Here is a 19,229-nt window from a genome sequence, read left to right on the forward strand (position 1 = left end):
TTGCTGCTCATTAAAAACATAATAGGCTATTCTCCTTTATTGCATTCAGTTGTACTCTACAAACTTAGAATTTACACAGTTTTTCTAATGAAATGACTGGACTAGTAGATTCATACGTTTTGTACAGGTGCACAATCCTTTAACCGAAATGCTCAGAACTAGCTGGTTTTTGGAATCCAGAATTTTCCGAATTTCAGAATAAGTGAGTTTGATGGTGAAATTTTTAAAAAATCTTACCAGAGGAGCGCACACATTAAGTAAAACAGGGCCTTGAAACAGAATCGAGGCCTGTTGGTGCTGGGCCACACCCCCCATGTCGCATCCGAGTCATATGCATCAGGTGGGTGTTGACTTGGGTTTACTGTTTGCACGCCAAACAACCTTGTTAATAAGAAAAAAAACTTTAAAAACCTTTTGGAGTTTGGAGCCTTTTGGATAAAGGATTGTCTACCTGTCTGATATAATCTCAAACAGTACCAACACCACAAAAATTTTCATTTTGGAAATACTTGTATGTCAATTACATGCTTGGCATATCTATTTTATATTGTTGTATTTGTGTTTTACCTGGCCATCCATGTTGTTGATAGCACTATCTTCCTTCCCAGCAGAAATCTCAAAGCTTGGTTACAGCTGTTCCAGAAGCTGGAACTTCATGAATTCTACTTATCCAGAAGCTGAAGCAAGAAGTCTGGGTCAAATTTCACTGTCTGGGAAGGATGGAAGATTTGGCCCCAAGCTGGCTTAAGTAGAAAACTTAAGCAGCCACCATTTTATTGGTTTGTTTTCTCGTTTGAAAGACAACACAATATTGGAACCTTATCCAACAAAAATAATTTAGTCCTACAACATTTGAAAACAAAAGTAAATTGCATTCTTTGTGTTTCCAGAAAGAACTAAGCTACATAGTTCGAACCTAACAGTGACTTCCTTCTGATTCTACATTAAAAAAATGTTTAACTTTCTATTTCAAATTTTTACCTAAACAGAAAAGTTATTGGTGAAAGGATCTTGGTATCTTGTGCCCCACAAAGGGTATGAAGCTTACAGCCTAATTTAAAATGCAATCTTAAAGGTATTGAGAAATTTAAAAAGAAATGTATTTCGGCAGTCTCAAAACCTACTGAAAATTCTGGTCAATAGTTACATAGTAATATATATATTACTACAAATATGTTTATTGTGGAGACAAAGAATGCACATCAAAAAACATTGAGCCTAATGGTAGCTTTGGTAGCTATTGTCCTGATTTGAGTTTGTGCAATTTAAAGCAGAAAAGCCTAATTTGATAGTGACTGGAAATATACCTCCCAATATTTGCTGCTAAGTGGAATGCTCACTGAGTAATCATTAAACAAAAAGTATGTGCAATAAGTTTGCCATTGAGGCCAACTGCTGCAATGTGAGCTTTATCAAGCACTGGAATAAGACAAATTTACAAACCTTTAACAGTATCTTGCATTGTAAATTTTACTTTACAGCTTTGATTTAATAATGTTGTACAGTGGTTGAGAGTACGGTAAAAAGTTAAGACAGGGCTGGATGACATTGTATTTTCTGCTGTAGATTATTAGAAATAGAGAATTTAGCACCGGTATTGTTTTTACCTGCACTGTATATACAGCATGGTGCAAATATAAGGTCAATATGTATGCTTGGGTATCTAGTACACAAACAAAAGAATGGGCTTGTAAGAATTAAGGCAATTCAATATATATAGAAAACAGATGTGTGTGAAGGGTCATTCTGTGTAATATACACAATACATCTGTTTACACACAAGGATTTTTGGGTTAGTTGGCTTTATAATTCAAGACCTAGAACTTCTGTTCTTTAAACAGTAGGACACCAGACACTAAGTGATTATTGTCACTTCCAAATGGCAACTTCCTAGTATTTGGAGCCCAATGAAAATGTTCCCAGTGCTGAGACACATTGGGGTTTTCCTGCATCGGAAGTTTGACCTAGACCCAAAAGTCCTGAGATAGTAAGTACTATAGGTAATGTTTGTCCAATCTGGGTCAGAAAATAGGCATTTTGTCCAGATTGGACAATTTGGGTCATTATGTAATATAAGGTGCCATTTTTCTAATTACTGAAAAAGTTCTGCAGCTTGAAAAGTTTCCCCATGTGGCTGTACAATTGAACAGTATGTTTCAATGGATCATAATTATTAAAACTGTTAATCTGGTTTTCATGGAGAAAAGATGACTTTTCAGTATTCAGAATTTGTTTGGGGTGCCAAAGCATGTGTTTGTGACTTGTTTTGCATGGTCATTGTATATTTAATGACATTAAACAAAGCCAGGGATCAAGAAAGACTGGGGTTGGTTATCAGGAAACTCAAGAAAAACAAAATATTTTCCATGATCTAAACAAATGATTGATTACTGATGTTTGTTAATAATTCAGGGTTCCTGTACACAGTCTATTTTGCAACAGGCATCTCCTATGGCACCACTGTATAAAGCGTATATACTGATCATTATGTAGTGTGTCTTTCAGGTTGTATATATTTTCCCAGTGTATATACATTCATTTGTGTAATGGATTGTAGCAGTGTATGTATGACACAAGTCTGGGAAATAAAGTGTGTTTCCTGGATTGTTTTGCGAAAGCTATTCTGTGAAAACCTAAAGAGGTGTGTTTAATGTATTAAACAAATTTTGTTTTCTTCTCATGGTCCAAATAATAGACATTAAATGCTCAGTGCCTGTTGACTCCTTACTCCTCTGTTTAAGTTCATTTGGTTGTATTCAAACTAATACTCATTTAGCTTCTCAGATGAGAATTGCAGCAACCAAGACCATTAAGGATGCTCTTCCACAATCACAATTAAAAAAAATAGTGGGGCTGAAAGGAGAACGATCCTTGAAAAACTGCTTCATGTATAAAGCTATCTCCTACTTAACCAAGGTTCAAGTGTCTGAAGTAATCACTATGATCCTGTCTGCAACTTAGTCATACAGATGTATAGCATGGAAACAGATCCTTTGGTCCATCTTGTCCATACCGCCTAGATATCCTATCATAATCTAATCCCATTTACCAGTACTTGGCCCATATCCCTCTAAACCCTTCCTACTCACATACCCATCCAGATGTCTTTTAAATGTTGCAATTGTACTAGCCTTCACAACGTCTTCTAGGGCACGCACCATCCTGTGTGAAAAGTTGCCCCTTCGATCCCTTTTATATCTTTGCCCTCTCACCTATGCTTTTTAATTCTGGACTCCCCACCCCAGGGAAAAGACCTTGTCTATTTCTCCTATCCACGCCCTTCATTATAAACCCCTCCAACGCTCCAGGGAAAACAGCCCCAGCTTTTTTAGCCTCTCTCTATAGCTCAAATCCTAGCACGGTGGCACAGTGGTTAGCACTGCTGCCTCACAGCGCCAGGGACCTGGGTTCAATTCCCACCTCAGGTGACTGACTGTGTGGAGTTTGCACATTCTCCCTGTGTCTGCGTGGGTTTCCTCCGGGTGCTCCGGTTTCCTCCCACAGTCCAAAGATGTGCGGGCCAGGTGAATTGGCCATGCTAAATTGCCCATAGTGTTAGGTAAGGGGTATGGGTGGGTTGCGCTTCGGCGGGTCGGTGTGGACTTGTTGGGCCGAAGGGCCTGTTTCCACACTGTAAGTCTAATCTAATCTAAATCTTTTCATAATCCTTTCACATTTTGCAACATCCTTCCAATAGGAAAGAGACCACAATATTCCAAAAGTGGCCTAACCAATGTCCTGTACAGCTGCAACATGACCCCCCAACTCCTATACTCAATGCTCTAACCAATAAAGGAAAGTATACCAAACACCATATTCACTATCCTATCTACCGGTGACTCCACTTTCAAGGAACTATGAACCTGCACTCCAAGGTCACTTTGTTCAGCAATACTCCCGAGGACCATACCATCAAGTGTATAAGTCCTGCTAAGATTTGCTTTTCCAAAATACAGCACCTTGCATTTATCTAAATTAAACTCCGTCTGCCACTCCTTAACCCATCGGCCCAAGGTCCCATTATACTCTGAGGTAACCTCCTTCACAATCTACCATGCCTCCAATTTTGCTGTCACGTGCAAACTTACTAACTGTACCTTCTATGTTCACATCCAAATCAATTATGTAAATGACGAAAAGCAGTAGACCCAGCACCGATCCTTGTGGTAGATCACTGGTCACAGGCCTCCAGTCTGAAAAGCAACCCCCCACCACTTTTCTACCTTTGAGCCAGTTCTGTAGCCAAATAGCTAGTTCTCCCCATATTCCATGGGGTCTAATCTTGCTAATCAGTCACCCTTCAGGAACCTTCTCAAATGCCTTACTTAAGTCCATATAGATCACATCCACCACTCTGCCCTCATCAATTCTCTGTTATTTCTTCAAAAAAACTCAAGTTTGTGAGACATGATTTCCCATGCACAAAGCCATGCTGACTATCCCTAATCAGTCCTTACTATTCCAAATATATGTAAATCCTGTCCCACAGGATTCCCTCCTACAGCTTGCCTATCACTGACATTAGGCTCACTGGTCTACAGTTCCTTGGCTTTTCCTTACCACCTTTCTTAAATAGTGGCACCACGTTAGCCAACCTTCAGTCTTCCGGCACCTCACCTGGGGTTTTCAGTGATCCCAAATATCTCAGCAAGTGACCCAACAATCACTTCCCTAGCTTCCCATTGAGTTCTAGGGTACACCTGATCAGGTCCAGGGATTTATCCACTTTTGTGCATTTCAAGACATCCAGCACCATCTCTTCTGTAATATTGACATTGTTCAAAGATGTCACCATCTACTTTTATATTATCCATGTCTTTCTCCATAGTAAACACTGATGCATATTTAAAAAATGTTTTTTCTATATTTCTCCCTGGACTTTTTGAAAGATTTATTTAAATAATATTTCATTGCAAAAATTTACAAAAAGTAAAGGCACTACATTTTTGAATACAGGTGTGGTAACTAACACTAATACTAAACAAGAAAATAACTGATCCAAGTGGTTTAAATTTCCAACATATATCAAGTTCACCTTATCTTCAATGTCTGTGATAAGAAAATGCATCATCTTTGTAGGTGTGTGAGAACTGTGAATATATTACACAACAAAATTGGGGCTTATGGTTAAGAAAGCACCAGCCATTATGTAATCAGCTGATTTTATTTTTGTTACAACCTTATATAGTATACACATCAATTTACACAGGAAGTGCACTCCAGTATCTGTAAAGACAAATATTCATGCTATTCCACACACAAATCTAGACCACTTTGTGCTCCAACAAAAATCTGTACAGGAAACATACTTGCTATTCAATCACAAAGGAGTGCAAAGAATCAACAATATAAGGCTTTGAAATTCCTCAAACAATTTGTACTGCCCTCAGAACAATGGATCATTTGGTACAACTCAAATGTCATGTTTCCCATTGTTTCAAAGGAAAACTTTTTCAGGGTGCTAACAAATTTACCTTATAATGCATAGTTACTGTACTCCAGTTCTGCTAGCAAGTGACAAATCAGCCAGCGATTGCTTCAAATACTTGGAAATATAAATTATTTCCCAATTCAGTTTCTACAGATGAGCAACGACCCCAGCTCTTAGACTTTGATATTCAAATAAGATAATTATTTCAAATCTTCATGCTTGTGCACTTTTAACTTGCAGCTTTAGATTAGTTTCAATTATTAGCCCTGATAAAAATTAAACTTCCCTGCAGCACCTGCATCTTGAAATAAAATAAAGACTCTTGACTTGTCACTTGGCAGTAATTCAACTGGCAGAACAATCAGTTAGATCAATTTGATCTGAAATCATTAGCAAAAATGATTCCATGGCTATAATGCTCTCCTAGCTGCCCTTTCATTGAATCGCTGAATGACATGGCACTGAAGGGTGCCAGGTGAAAATGAGGACTGCAGATGCTGGAGATCAGAGTCAAGATTAGAGTGGTGCTGGAAAAGCACAGCAGGTCAGGCAGCATCCAAGGAGCAGGAAAATTGACGTTTCGGGCAAAAACCCTTCAACAGAAGGAAGCCAGTCTATCATTGCACCTGTGCTGGTTCTTCAAAAGAATGATTATCACACCCTCCTGCTCTTTCCTCGTAGCTCTGTAAATATGTTCACTTCAAGTATTTATCCAATTCCTTTTAGAAGATACTATTGAATCAATTTCCTTTCAGGCAGTGCAGTCCGGATCATGACAACTTGTTCTTCGCAAATGTTGCTTCTAGTCGTTTTGTAGTCAACCTACATCCATATTCTCCGACTACTGGAAACTACTTTTTCTTTATGTACATTATCAAGATCATTCATAATCTTTACTATCTCTGCCCTCAAGAGAATAACCCCCAGATTTTTAAAATTCTGTTCACTTCACTGAAGTCCCTCATTCTTAGTACTTCTTGCAAAGGCTTTGCTTACTATACAACTTTTCATACTCTGAAGTCACTATTGCTAAAGCCAAGGATCCCAGATGTTTTTCTTTAACAAACAAAACTTCTCAACTTGTCCTGTTACTCTCTAGGATATTTGTTTAGTTCCATATCTGTGTTCCCCTCCAGCCAACTGTACAATTTGGTTTATATTACCATTTCTCATTCTGCTATCAAAGTGTATTATTTCACACTTCTTTGCATTTAATTTCACCTATCTGCCAGTTTCACCAGTCAGCATGATTCTGAACTTATTTATCATTATTTAAAATCACAACAAAAATCCTCTGTTCAATGTATCAACTCTGTGCAAATGGAGTTTTAGTCAGTTTCTAATATTAAAATTCTAACCTCTAATTACAATTTTTTGTTTTATTTTTGTCAATCCTTTAAACAGCTTCTTAAATACATTTGCTAGCTGGGGGAAATCATTATTTGGTGTACTTCACATTTTGAAAACCAATATTCTAGGTAATAAGTTTCATCAAAAATATTCACACCAGTGCATCTACATTAAATTAAGTAGCTGTGCTGCTACATATAAAGGTTCAGGTATTAAGCACACTTCTACATACTAAACAGTCAAAGATTTCAATCAAAAAATGTATTTTACTAAAACAAAAAGTTGTTTCACTCCCCTGAAGTCAAATGTAATATAAATTAAAATACTAAGATTTTTGACATATTTCAAAATCATTTGAATTTCAACAAAGTTTTTCCTTGTAAAACAGCTCATCATGGCTGAGATAGCTCCTCAATTTCAGATGCATTTCAAGTTTCCCAAAGTACAAATCTAAAGTAAACATTCTGCATTGCCCTAGTTGATGCCATAGCATTCAGTGTCACAATTGCACGTCAATCTGGTAAAGTGCTTGTAACTATTATGTAGAAGGCAACCAACACAAACTGCTAAAATCCTAATGAAGCTCCATCACTGAATAGCCAACTAACAGACATTAATTTACCATTTGAGCATGCTGGCTAGAAATGGCAGATCAGATTGGCTTATAGAGTAAAGTAGTAACATATTTCTTCTTATATCGATGGGTGGCACTAAGAACCATCACACCATCCTAGGATAGAAAAGCAAGGTATTTGTTAAAAAACTAAAGTAAAGCATTGACTTTAAATTCATCTTGACATGTTTAAGCAGGTTGTTCAAATAAAGATCAGTTGAGGTACTAAATCATTGAGCAACCAATAGGACTGTGGAGTAATGAACTTCTACTATGTGGAAAATAATGCAGTTAAACTACAATAAAAAAATAATTTTCTCATTATTGAGCTAGGAATCCAATTTTGACATAATTTAAAACAACTCTTCCTTTAATATGAATTGTCAAGTTCACTTACTCAGAAGTTGCATAAATCAATTAAATTAGCTCACTGAAGTGTAGTTAAGATTCCTGAATAGAAACAGATCAATTCAGCCTCTCAAGCCTGGCTTGAGAAAATCATGGCTGATGATGGTCTGAATAAGGGGGTCCCCCTCACCCCAGGAGCTCAATTTTGTAAATCCACTACTTGCTGCACAAATAAGCCACAGAGATTAGGAATGTTTCATATACAATGTATAATTTCTACTGAGTTAACTGACTGTACCTAAATCGCAATAAGTACAATAAGCCACTCAGCTCTCTTGCGAGGGTGGGGGTTATCATTCCAGAGTTCTTCCTGACTTCCATTTTGTATGTCCCTCTTCTGTCAGAATGAGACCTAAATTTGTTTCTCAAAGTTCAATATGTTGGCCTGGGCCACAAATTAAACAATGAGCATTTGAAAATGTTACCAAAGAGTTTTCAGCATCTGTGGAAACATACTCTAATGTCTATTATTGGAAGTTTGAAAATATAATTATATTAAGTTCAATTCCTTTATCACCTCAATCTCCCAGACTGAAAAACAATTATCAAATTAGACTAAATGCTCAAGGTGTATAAGGATAATCAGGAGGGCAAGGATATTGACATGTATAGAAAGAAAGAGTCAACATCACACACATTTTAACGTAAAAATACTATTTTTGTTAAATAGCATGTCTCAGTTTAGGTAAAGAAAGCACAAAGCCCAGAACGAAGACAGGATAGACAATAAACCTTCAGCTTTTAGCTTTCCACTGGAGTGAGTATTCTCAAGGCAGTGGCCAGAGTTTGTGACTTATATCAGATTGGCTGACCTCTGGCATAAAGAAGCAAGTTTCATGGGGGCCTTGAAATATTATTGTGCACCAGAATGGACCAGTGCAGCACTGCAGCAGCCTAGGCTAAATTTATGAAGCCTAGAAGAGTACTCCTGTATCAAGTGCACTTACTTTCTAAATTCTTATTGGCTGTCATTTTCACTTTTATTTGACTTTTTTCTCAACAGCTACAAATTGTTCAAACCAAGTATTTAATCAATTGCATAATATATCTTATCTAAAATTTCATTAGTTTGGTTCTCACTTTCGGTTGGCCCACTGAAATCTCATAGGCAACTGTCCATATTGTTAGTATTGGAAAATCTGTATAAACTGAGCACTACATGGAAATTCTTCCCGACTATAAATCCAGTGTTCAGATGAACTAATGTCACTAAGATGTCATGGCATTCATGATTGTTATGGTATCTGGCCACTAGAGAGAGCTCTTTTGCTGGGTGAGTTATGACACTAACTATTTAGCATTCTTAGCAGAGTAGGACCGATCCCTTCATGCCTTGAGATATTCAGACTGCAGCAGAAGAAAATTCAGCAGGAAGACAGAGTATTTTCTCCAGTTGTCTTTCAAACACTAGCTCCAAAAAGACGGCTCATTTTGTATAAGGAAAAACAATGTTTGGAGGGATATGGGCCAAGTGCAGGCAGGTGGAACAAGTTTAGTTTGGGATTATGATCAGCACAGACTGGTTGGACTGAAGGTTGTGTTTCTATGCTGTATAATTCTATGACTCAGTTTTATTTAACCTGTGCTAATTTGCACATTGCACAACCAGTCATCTGTCAATTATTTAACTGTAGAGAGAGAAATAAATTCAGAATTCAAGTCCATTCTTAAAGTCTTCAGTCATATTGGACTTGAAATTTTAACTCTATTTTTCTCTCCACAGATGATGCCAGATATGCTAAGTTTCTCCAGAATTTACTTTTTATTTCAGGTTTACAGCATCCATGGTATTAAGATTTTATTTGACTCTTGTGGAATATTGTAGGCAAATTTTTTGTCTAGACTGTCAGAACTGTGTCTTCAGAAAGCAAGTGAGGTGGGGCAACTTAGAAATCCAACTGCACAAGGAATGCCTTTGACAACACTAAGTTTCTTTGTAAGCATTATGAATTAATAAATTGTCCAATTCAAAATGATAATAAAACACTGCTATTAGCCTCATCTGAGAAGAGCTGATTGAAGTCCTCCTAACGCCTGAAGCGCATTTCTGAGACTCCTGCATTTCTGCAAGCAGCAGCACATACATGAGGGCACTGAAAATCTGCCACCAAAAGTCCAAATCGTTTGATAAGGTTCACAGGGATGACCAGAGAAAAGTCTGCCTCATAAATAGAATGGAAGGAAAGGATGAAGAATTGCTCCTCCAATTGTAGACTGATGTTTTTTGTGTTTTCTGTGATAGGTTTATTAGTAAATTAGTAAAGCTAGTCTATGGGTAAAATTGCAATGAATGCTATTGCAATGAACATTGTCAATCGCTAAATTTAAATCTGAGATGAGATCTGAAATTCAGTAGAAAGGGTACTGGTGATTGTTTAAAATATTTTCACTTTGTAAATATACAATGGAAAAGATGTGATCTCATCAGTTTGGGGGATGACTTTTTCTGTACAGGAGCATCCGAAAGTTATTTTGAAAACACCATTTGATAACTCATACTTGCTGACTTGTGATATCTAGAATATTAATGTTTTTATTCTGTGTTGTCGCTTTCAAATCTAATAGGGCTGATATTATTTATTGAGGATATTGATGAACTCGTCTAAATCTTCCTTTGTGCAAATCCAACGCCCTGGAGATCAACACAAATATAGAAGGCAAAAATAGAAATTGCTGGAAAAGCTCAGCCGGTCTGGCAGCATCTGGGGAGAGTATTCAGAGTTAACATTTCAGGTCAAGTGACCCTTCCCAGTGTTCTGCTCTGAGGAAAGGTCAAGAAATCCAACCAGGTTTTTTTTAATAAATATGGAAGGTAATATTACCACATGACTGCATAACCTAATAACGGAGTTAGTGGGAAAGAAGAGAAAAAGCTCCCAAAACGTTAAAATTAACTCTGAAAATAAAAAAAGCAGTCCTCAAGGGGTGCCCCTGAAAGACTATTATTTTCTAACTCGGAGCAGACCAGATTGCACACCATCAACTGTAATGCATCACTTGTCCTGAAAGTAGTGGCTCTGATGAAGAATCCTGAAATATATGGTCTGTCATATGTGGAAAGCACAATATAATCTACAGTGTTCCAAATCAGTCTCAAACAAAACCAACTGTTTGCAACATCAACTAAACTAAAAACAAAACACAGCAGATACTGGAAATCTGAAATTTAAAATGTGCTGGAAATTATAATTGAAATATTAATTTTGTTTTCTGTCCACAGATGCTGCCAGCTGAGTTTTCTCAGAATTTCTGTTCTTATTAATGTTCAGAAAATATTGCCTGATCAAATACGACTACCAAGAACAACCTGGAACCACACAGTCATGCAAAACCTAAAATGTCTGACATAAGGTTCTACAATGAATGGCATACGTGTAAGACAAAGTTTTAAAAGACTGCTTATTCCCTTGGTGTTGTAGGTGATAAGTATAGGATTTTCCTAAGTATGTAGCTAAACTCAAGAAGACTGTGCTTAGAGTTTTTAGTAATTCTGAGTAGCTATCTAGGCTTGAATATTTTAAGGACTCAATAGAATTTGAAATATACAACCAACTTACTTTTATGGAAAGTGCATATAGATGATTCAACATCACATGGTTTGGTTCAGGTAGTAAAGCTGGATCACACTAGATGAACAAGGTAAAATACTGATTAATCTTGCAGTCTACCAATGGCTTACGTAGATTATAAAATAAAGATTAATAATTAGTTGAACTGTAAAACAAATTTGCAACAGATCTCTGAAGGCTGCTTAAAAATCAACAAATAATATAATTCCAATCTGAACTATTTGTATCAAACTGCAATCCAGATCAAATCCTGAAGTCAGAAGGGAAACAAAAACTTCAGGAAAGGTGAGACAACTGTGGAAGGAAAATAGAAAAGTGCAAGAATAGATTGAAAAAGAACTGGGTTTTAAAGGGTGAAAGATTCATAAATAAAACAGCGAAACAGTAGTTAAAGACTAAATTGGAACTTGAAAATACAGTTTGTCTTCCAAATTAAATACATCTAGACTGGCAGGATCATCAGAAATCAGAGCAATATATTTCATAAATACAAGAAGATTTAACACTGACAAATCCCCTGGACTAGATTATGTTTATATGAGGAAAACAGGGAAGAATAAAAAAGAAACTTCTGGATTCCTATGAAAGTATTGTCTCCAATAACTGATAATTCTATGAGTGACAGGTCTAAGCAGAGACAGTAACACTGAAACAGGTAAAATAATTTAAAATGACACAAATACTTATCTAATAATCAAAATTATTTTAATAGTCAACAGTTATTTAAAATGGAGATGATTCATGGTGAGAAGCCTTATAAATTTATAGAATATCTTTAACAATTTCCTGCACAGAACATTTAGCAAAACTACAAATCATGGAAAACCTGAACAGAATGTGAGATAGAATTTATTTTTGAAAATGAAAAATGGTGTATACAGGTGAGAAATGTTGTGGATACTAGGCTGTTGCAGTCAAATTGACTGAAATTGCAGAATTGTGGATCTCAGTACAGTCAGTTCTTCTATAACGCAATGTTTACGTTCTTGTGCAATCGCGGCTTTGAGAAAAATCACGCTTTAGAAACAGCATTTAAAATGTTGGCACTGTAATCATGTTACAGCCAACACACATTTTAGAAGGTCACTATTGAGAAACAGCGTCCCCAGTTCATTAATTGCATTACAGCGAATTGATGTTGACGAAATGCACTTTATAACAGAACAACCTGTATTTGGACTTCAGTAGTTTCATAGCTACATAAGTTGCAAAATTTAGTTATAAGCTTAAAGTTCCAGAGGACACCAAAACAGAAGCAGCAATAAGGACAAAAGAAACAGCTTGTAAAGAAAGAGTTGTTTGGTTATTCAGTTGAGCAGACAACTGAAATTTAATATTAATATTACAGGTTGTAGGAAAATGGAGCAACATAAGTAATAGAAAGAACTGGGAATTACATAGTACTTTTCACAATTTCAGGCTGTCACAATAGTTTATAACTAATTAAGCACTTCTGAAATATTTTAACTCTTATAATCTTGTGAAACAAATCCAATTTTTGCACAGAGGTCCCAAAGATAGCAATGAGATAAATGAATAGATAATCTGTGTTTTTTTTAAATATTATAACATACCTTTGATGATTCATTGATAGAATTTAAGGTTGGAGTTTATTTCTGGAAAAAATAAAATGTGTCCTTTCTTCCACATAAGCACTTGACAAATGCATTTAAAAACACTGCGTTCCTGCCTCTGTCTTGTATGTACTATTAGAGGGTTCTGAAGATTTAAAATTATATATAAATTGAAATCAGTTGGAATAACGCAGGGACCAAATGAGAAGATGAAATAACAGATTTGTTTGTGGTTACACCAGCAACTTAATCATTTTAATTAACTTACTGAAATGTGTGTGTCCTTGTTGAGAATGACCTGGAGAAGATGGGGAGGTAAAATGGGAGGCGCCTTAAAACGTTCTTCAGGTCTCAACACATATATATCCTGATGATATGGACCTGGAGGGGAGCTTGACAAATCTAAAATAAATGGAATATTACATCAGTATAAAAATGTATACAAATAATAAAAAAAAGGTTTGTTTTCTCTCAGACCATAGTTTGGCATCATTGTATACAGCCCATCCTATTTAACACTAAGTTATAGGAGCAGGCTTTTCAGTGCGTTGAGCCTCTTCAGTCATTCAAGATCATGGCAATGCTGATGGTGACCTTAACTCCACTTTCTTCCAGGTTCTCCATAACCCTCAACTCCCTTACCAAAGAAAAATCTGTCTGACTCAGCTTTTGAATATATTCAATGACCAATCCTAACTGCTGTCTGTGGAAAGGAACTCCAAACACTACTGATCTTCCATAAGAAGAATTTCCTGCTCATCCATCTTAAATCAGAGACTCCCTCACATTTTTAAACACTAATTCTAGCTTCCACCAGAAGCGAACACGTTCTTTCTGCTTCTACCAAAACTGTTCACAGTACTCCAGTACAGTTCAACCAATGTCCTGGTCATTTAGCAACAGTTCCCCACTTTTAGGTTTCATCCTCCTGGCAATTAAAAATCAACATTCCATTTGCTCTTCCAATTACTCCTGTCATTTTTGATTCACGTCCACAGATACCTGGACCCCTCTTACCTTAGCATTCTGCAGCTTCCTTCTATTTAATCTTTTTCATTTTTCTTGCCGAAGTGGACAACCTCACATTTTCCCACATTATACTTCATTTGCCAAACTGTTGGCCACTCACTCAACTGACAGAAATACCATGGCAGATTCTTTGTATCATCTTCAGAATTTTCTACTTCGATTTAAATCGTAAGTAAATTTGACTATTATACAGTCTGTCCCTTCATCTAAGTCATTAATATAGATAACTGATATAAATCATAAATATAGGTACAATAACAAATCTAGCAACCTCGGGATCAAGGCAGCGCAGAAATTTGGATATTTCCGGATTTTCAGACACACGTTCCAATCATTCGTAATTCGGGTTAAGCTAGGCCATGTGTGTTCAAGACTCACTTGGAGCATTAAACAGACAGTACATTAAGCCAGAACTACTCTAGAGACAATGCAGTACCTCACCAAATTTTCCAGGTATGTTTACTTTAAAACAATGTATTCAATTAAAATTTACGCCAACGAGTGATGAGTTTTCAGACAACCTGTTTGGACAGCTGGATTTTAGACTCTACTGACAGTTGAGGACTGGGCACTATTCGCAGTGGTAATCACTAATTATTTTGCTAACCTGAGAATAATCCATGTATCTTGATTCTGATTCCTGTTAGTCAGTCTGTCTCTAAGTGTTAATATCTCAATCCTAACACAGTACCTTTATGTGGCATCTTATCAAATACTTGTTTGGAGATGCAAATATGTTCCTCTTTATTTACTTTCTTGTTACAATATCAACAAACAAAAAAATTGTCAAGCAAAATTTCTCTTTCACAAAAACATAATAACTTTATTGTAATTTTCTACATGCCCAACCACTACCTCCTTAATTATGGAATATTTTTATTTTTTCCACAATGGATGTTAAACTAAGTTGTCTATAGTTTCTAGCTTTTTGTCTCTCTCCTTTCTTGAATAGTGGTGTTACATTTGCAACTGTACAAGGCACTGGGGAGGCCACATCTGAAGTACTGGGCACAGTTTTGGTTCACTTATTTTACCAAAGATATTATTTCATTGCAGGCAGTTAAGAAAAAGGTTCACTAGGATGATCCCAGGTGTGCAGGGATTATCTTATGAACAAAGGTTAAACAGGTTAGGACTCTACTCTCTGGAATTTTGACGAATGAGGAACCTGGCTGGGAGAAGTCACAGCACAGAAACAGAAGTGAATATTTAAGCGTGGCCTAACAGTAAGTCTGCAGTAATGAGTACAGTGGATTCTTTCTTGATTTTATGTTTTATTGAAATATGACTCTTGATTAAACTTAAAATATAAGCCATAACAATTAATTTAACCTGGAGCAGTGTTTTGGAGAGGAATTTACAAGACCAAGGGGATGTGATGGATGGCAGTTATGGGAAGGGGGGAAAGTCGCAGATACAATCACATAGATGGGTTAATTCAAGGAAAGATTAGAGAGGTAGGCAGTTAGTGCAGGAGTCTTCTGTGGCTATCCCCATTTCAAGCAAGTAATGGATTCTCAGGGGAACGTAGCATGAACAACCAAGTTTCTGGTATTGAGTTTTAATGCAATGAGAGGTATGTTGGGTTCCAAGAGATCAATTGTGTTTGGGGACTTTCTAGTCAGAGATACAGACAGACGTTTCTGTGGCCAACAGTGAAACATCAGAATGGTGTGTTGCTTCCATGGTGCCAGGATCAAGGATCAATGGGGGGGGGGGAGGGGAGGGAAAGAGGGGCCAGCAGGAGGTCATTGTACACACTGGAACCAATGACATAGGAAGGGAAAAGGTTGAGATTCTGAAGGGAGACTAGAGAGAGTTAGGCAGGAATTTAAAAAGAAGGTTCTCAAGAGTAGCAATATCTGGATTACTCCTGGTACTGTGAGCTAGTGATGGTAAGAATAGGAGGATGGAACAGATGAATGCATGGCTGAAGAGCTGGTATATGGAAGAAAGATTCACATTTTTGGATCATTGGAATCTCTTTTGGGGTAGAAGTGACCTGTACAAGATGGACGGATAGCACCTAAATTGGAAGGAGACTAATGTACTGGCTGGGAGATTTGCTAGAACTGCTCGGGAGGATTTAAACTAGTAAGGTGGGTGGGCGTGGGACACAGAGACATAGTGAAGAAAGAGATCAATCTGAGACTGGTACAGTTGAGAACAGAAGCGAGTCAAACAGGGCAGGCAGGGACAAAGCAGAGAACAAGGTAAGACTGATAAATTAAACTGCATTTATTTCAGTGCAAGAGGCCTAATAGGGAAGGCAGATGAACTCAGCATGGTGAGGAACATAGGATTGGGATATCATAGCAATTACAGAAACATGGCTCAGGGACGGACAGGACTGACAGCTTAATGTTCCAGGATACAAACGCTATAGGAAGGATAGAAAGGGAGGCAAGAGAGGAGGGGCAGTCGCATTTTTGATAAGGGATAGCAATACAGCTGCACTGAGGAAGGATATTCCTAGAAATACATCCGGGCAAGTTGTTTGTGTGGAACTGAGAAATAGGAAAGGGATGATCACCTTATTGGGATTGTATTATAGACCCCCTGATAGTCAGAGGGAAATTGAGAAACAAATTTGTAAGGAGATGTAAGAATAATAGGGTGGTTATGGTAGGGGATTTTAACTTTCCAAACATAGACTGGAACTGCCATAGTATTAAGGGTTTAGATGGAGAGGAATTTGTTAAGTGCATACAAGACAATTTTCTGATTCAGTATGTGAATGTACCTACTGGAGAAGGTGCAAAACTTGACCTATTCTCGGGAAATGGGGCAGGGCAGGTGACTGAGGTGTCAGTGGGGGAGCACTTTGGGGCCAGTGACCATAATTATATTAGTTTTTAAATAGTGATGGAAAAGGATAGACCAGATCTAAAAGTTGAAGTTCTAAATTGGAAGGAGGCCAATTTTGACAGTATTAGGCAAGAACTTTCAAAAGCTGTTTGGGGGCAGATGTTCGCAGGTAAAGGGAAGCTGGAAAATGGGAAGCCTTCAGAAATGGAAAGTATATTCCTGTTAGGGTGAAAGGAAAGGCTGGTAGGTGTAGGGAATGTTGGATGACTAAAGAAATCGAGGTTTTGGTAAAGAAAAAGAAGGAAGCATATGTCAGGTATAGACAGGATAGATCGAGTGAATCCTTAGAAGAGTATAAAGGCAGTAGGAGTAAACTTAAGAGGAAAGCCAGGAGGGCAAAACGGGGACATGAGATAGCTTTGGCAAACAGAATTAAGGAGAATCCAAAGGGTTCTTACAAATATATTAAGGACAAAAGAGTAACTAGGGAGAAAATAGGGCCCCTCAAAGATCAGCAAGGTGGCCTTTGTGTGGAGCCGCAAAAAATGGGGACATACTAAACGAGTATTTTGCATCAGTATTTACTGTAGAGAAGGACATGGAAGATATACAATGTAGGGAAATAGATGGTGACATCTTGAAAAATGCCCATATTACAGAGAAGGAAGTGCTGGATGTCTTGAAATGCATAAAAGTGGATAAATCAGCAGATGTACCCTGGAACTCTGTGGGAAGCTGGGGAAGAGATTGCTGGGCCTCTTACGAAGATATTTGTATCATTGATGATCACAGGTGAGGTGCCGGAAAACTTGAGGATCGCTAATGTGGTGCCACTGTTTAAGAAAGATGGTAAGGACAAGTCAGGGAACTATAGACCAGTGAGCCTGACGTCTGTGGTGGGCATGTTGTTGGAGGAAGTCCTGAGCGTCAGGATGTACATGTATTTGGAAAGGCAAAGGCTGATTAGGGATAATCAATATGGCTTTGTGCATGGGAAATCATGTCTCACAAACTTGTTTGAGTTTTTTGAAGAAGTAACAATGGGAATTGATGAGGGCAGAGCAGTGGACATTATCTACATGGACGGCATTCAACAAGGTTCCCCACTGGAGACTGGTTAGCAAGGTTAGATCTTATAGAATACAGGGAGAACTAGCTATTTGGATACAGAACTGGCTCAAAGGTAAAGACAAAGGGTGTTGGAGGAGGGTTGTGACCAGTGGACTGCCACAAGGATCGGTGCTGGGTCCACTACTTTTCATCATTTATGTAAATGACTTGGATGTGAGCATAAAAGTATAGTTAGTAAGTTTGCAGATGACACCAAAATTGGAGATGTAGAGGACAACGAAGAAAGTTACTTCAGATTACAATGGAATCTTGATCAGATAGGCCAATGGGCTGAGAAGTGGCACATGGAGTTTAATTTAGATAAATGCGAGGTGTTGCATTTTGGGAAAGCAAATCTTAGCAGGATTTATAGACTTACTGTTCAGGTCCTAGAGAATGTTGCTGAACAAAGAGACCTTGCAGTGCAGGTTCATAGCTCCTTGAAAGTGGAGTCGCAGGTAGATAGGATAGTGAAGAAGGTGTTGGTATACTTTCCTTTATTGGTCAGAATACTGAGCACAGGAGTTGGGAGGTTACATTGTGGCTATACAGGACATTGGTTATGCCACTGTTGGAATACTGCATGCAATTCTGGTCTCCTTCATATTGGAAAGATGTTGTGAAACTTGAAAGGGTTCAGCAAAAATTTACAAGGATGTTACCAGGGTTAGAGCATGTGTGCTATAGGGAGATGTTCAACAGGCTGGGGCTGTTTTCCCTGGAGCAGTGAGGGATGACCTCTTAGAGCTTTATAAAATCATGAGAGGCATGGATAGGATAAATAGATGAAGTATTTTCCCTGGGGTGGGGGAACTAGAGGGCATAGGTTTAGAGTGAGAGAGGAAAAGATATAAAAGAGACGTAAGGGGCAACTTTTTCATGCAGAGTGTGGTAAATGTATGGAATGAGCTGCCAGATGAAGTGGTGGATGCGAGTACAATTGCAACATTTAAAAGGCATCTGGATGGGTATATGAATAGGAAGGGTTTGGAAGGACATGGACCGGGTCCTGGCTGGTGGGACTAGATTGGGTTGGGATATCTGTTGGCATGGACGTGTTGGGTCTGTTTCCGTGCTGAACATCTCTATTACTCTATCTCATTGGAAAATAGAGGATTCCTAAGGGGTTTGACAGGCTAAATGCTGAGAGGATGTATCCCCTCATTAGAGGCTCTAAGACCAGAGGACATAATCTCAGGATAAAGGGATGCTAAGTTAAGACTGAAGATGAGGTTAGATTTCTTCTCTGAGAGAGTTCTGAGTTTTTGGCGCTTCTTGCCACAGAGAGCTGCAACAGCAGAGTCCTTGTGTACATTTAAAGCTGAGACAGATAGATT

At 37.8% G+C, this 19,229-nt stretch overlaps 2 protein-coding genes across 13 annotated transcripts in view; one reads left to right on the top strand and one right to left on the bottom strand.

Moving 5' to 3' along the window:
• pde4dip (phosphodiesterase 4D interacting protein) overlaps positions 1-2,727 on the top strand; it is a 465,593-nt gene extending 462,866 nt beyond the window's left edge. For 8 of the 11 annotated variants that reach the window (XM_060830337.1, XM_060830338.1, XM_060830339.1 and 5 more), the window contains one exon: positions 609-2,727. In XM_060830337.1, the coding sequence (XP_060686320.1) occupies positions 609-748 (140 nt within the window). In that variant the 3' untranslated portion in view covers positions 749-2,727. The remainder of the gene's footprint in view (positions 1-608) is intronic. The other 3 variants (XM_060830330.1, XM_060830333.1, XM_060830336.1) reach the window with 2 other exon arrangements.
• Positions 2,728-5,145: 2,418 nt separating this feature from the next.
• Positions 5,146-19,229, bottom strand: part of LOC132818719 (5'-AMP-activated protein kinase subunit beta-2-like) — a 42,334-nt gene continuing 28,250 nt past the window's right edge. Inside the window, exons 6-8 of one of the 2 annotated variants that reach the window (XM_060829759.1) lie at positions 13,214-13,347; positions 11,360-11,428; positions 5,146-7,511 (exon numbers count right to left, since the gene is read on the bottom strand). In XM_060829759.1, coding sequence (XP_060685742.1) covers positions 7,434-7,511; positions 11,360-11,428; positions 13,214-13,347 — 281 coding nt within the window. In that variant the 3' untranslated portion in view covers positions 5,146-7,433. Of the gene's footprint in view, positions 7,512-11,359; positions 11,429-12,945; positions 13,091-13,213; positions 13,348-19,229 lie in introns of those variants that run through there. The other variant, XM_060829760.1, reaches the window with a different exon arrangement.

Source organism: Hemiscyllium ocellatum, chromosome 9 (genome assembly GCF_020745735.1).
Source record: "Hemiscyllium ocellatum isolate sHemOce1 chromosome 9, sHemOce1.pat.X.cur, whole genome shotgun sequence".
Lineage (NCBI taxonomy): Eukaryota > Metazoa > Chordata > Chondrichthyes > Orectolobiformes > Hemiscylliidae > Hemiscyllium > Hemiscyllium ocellatum.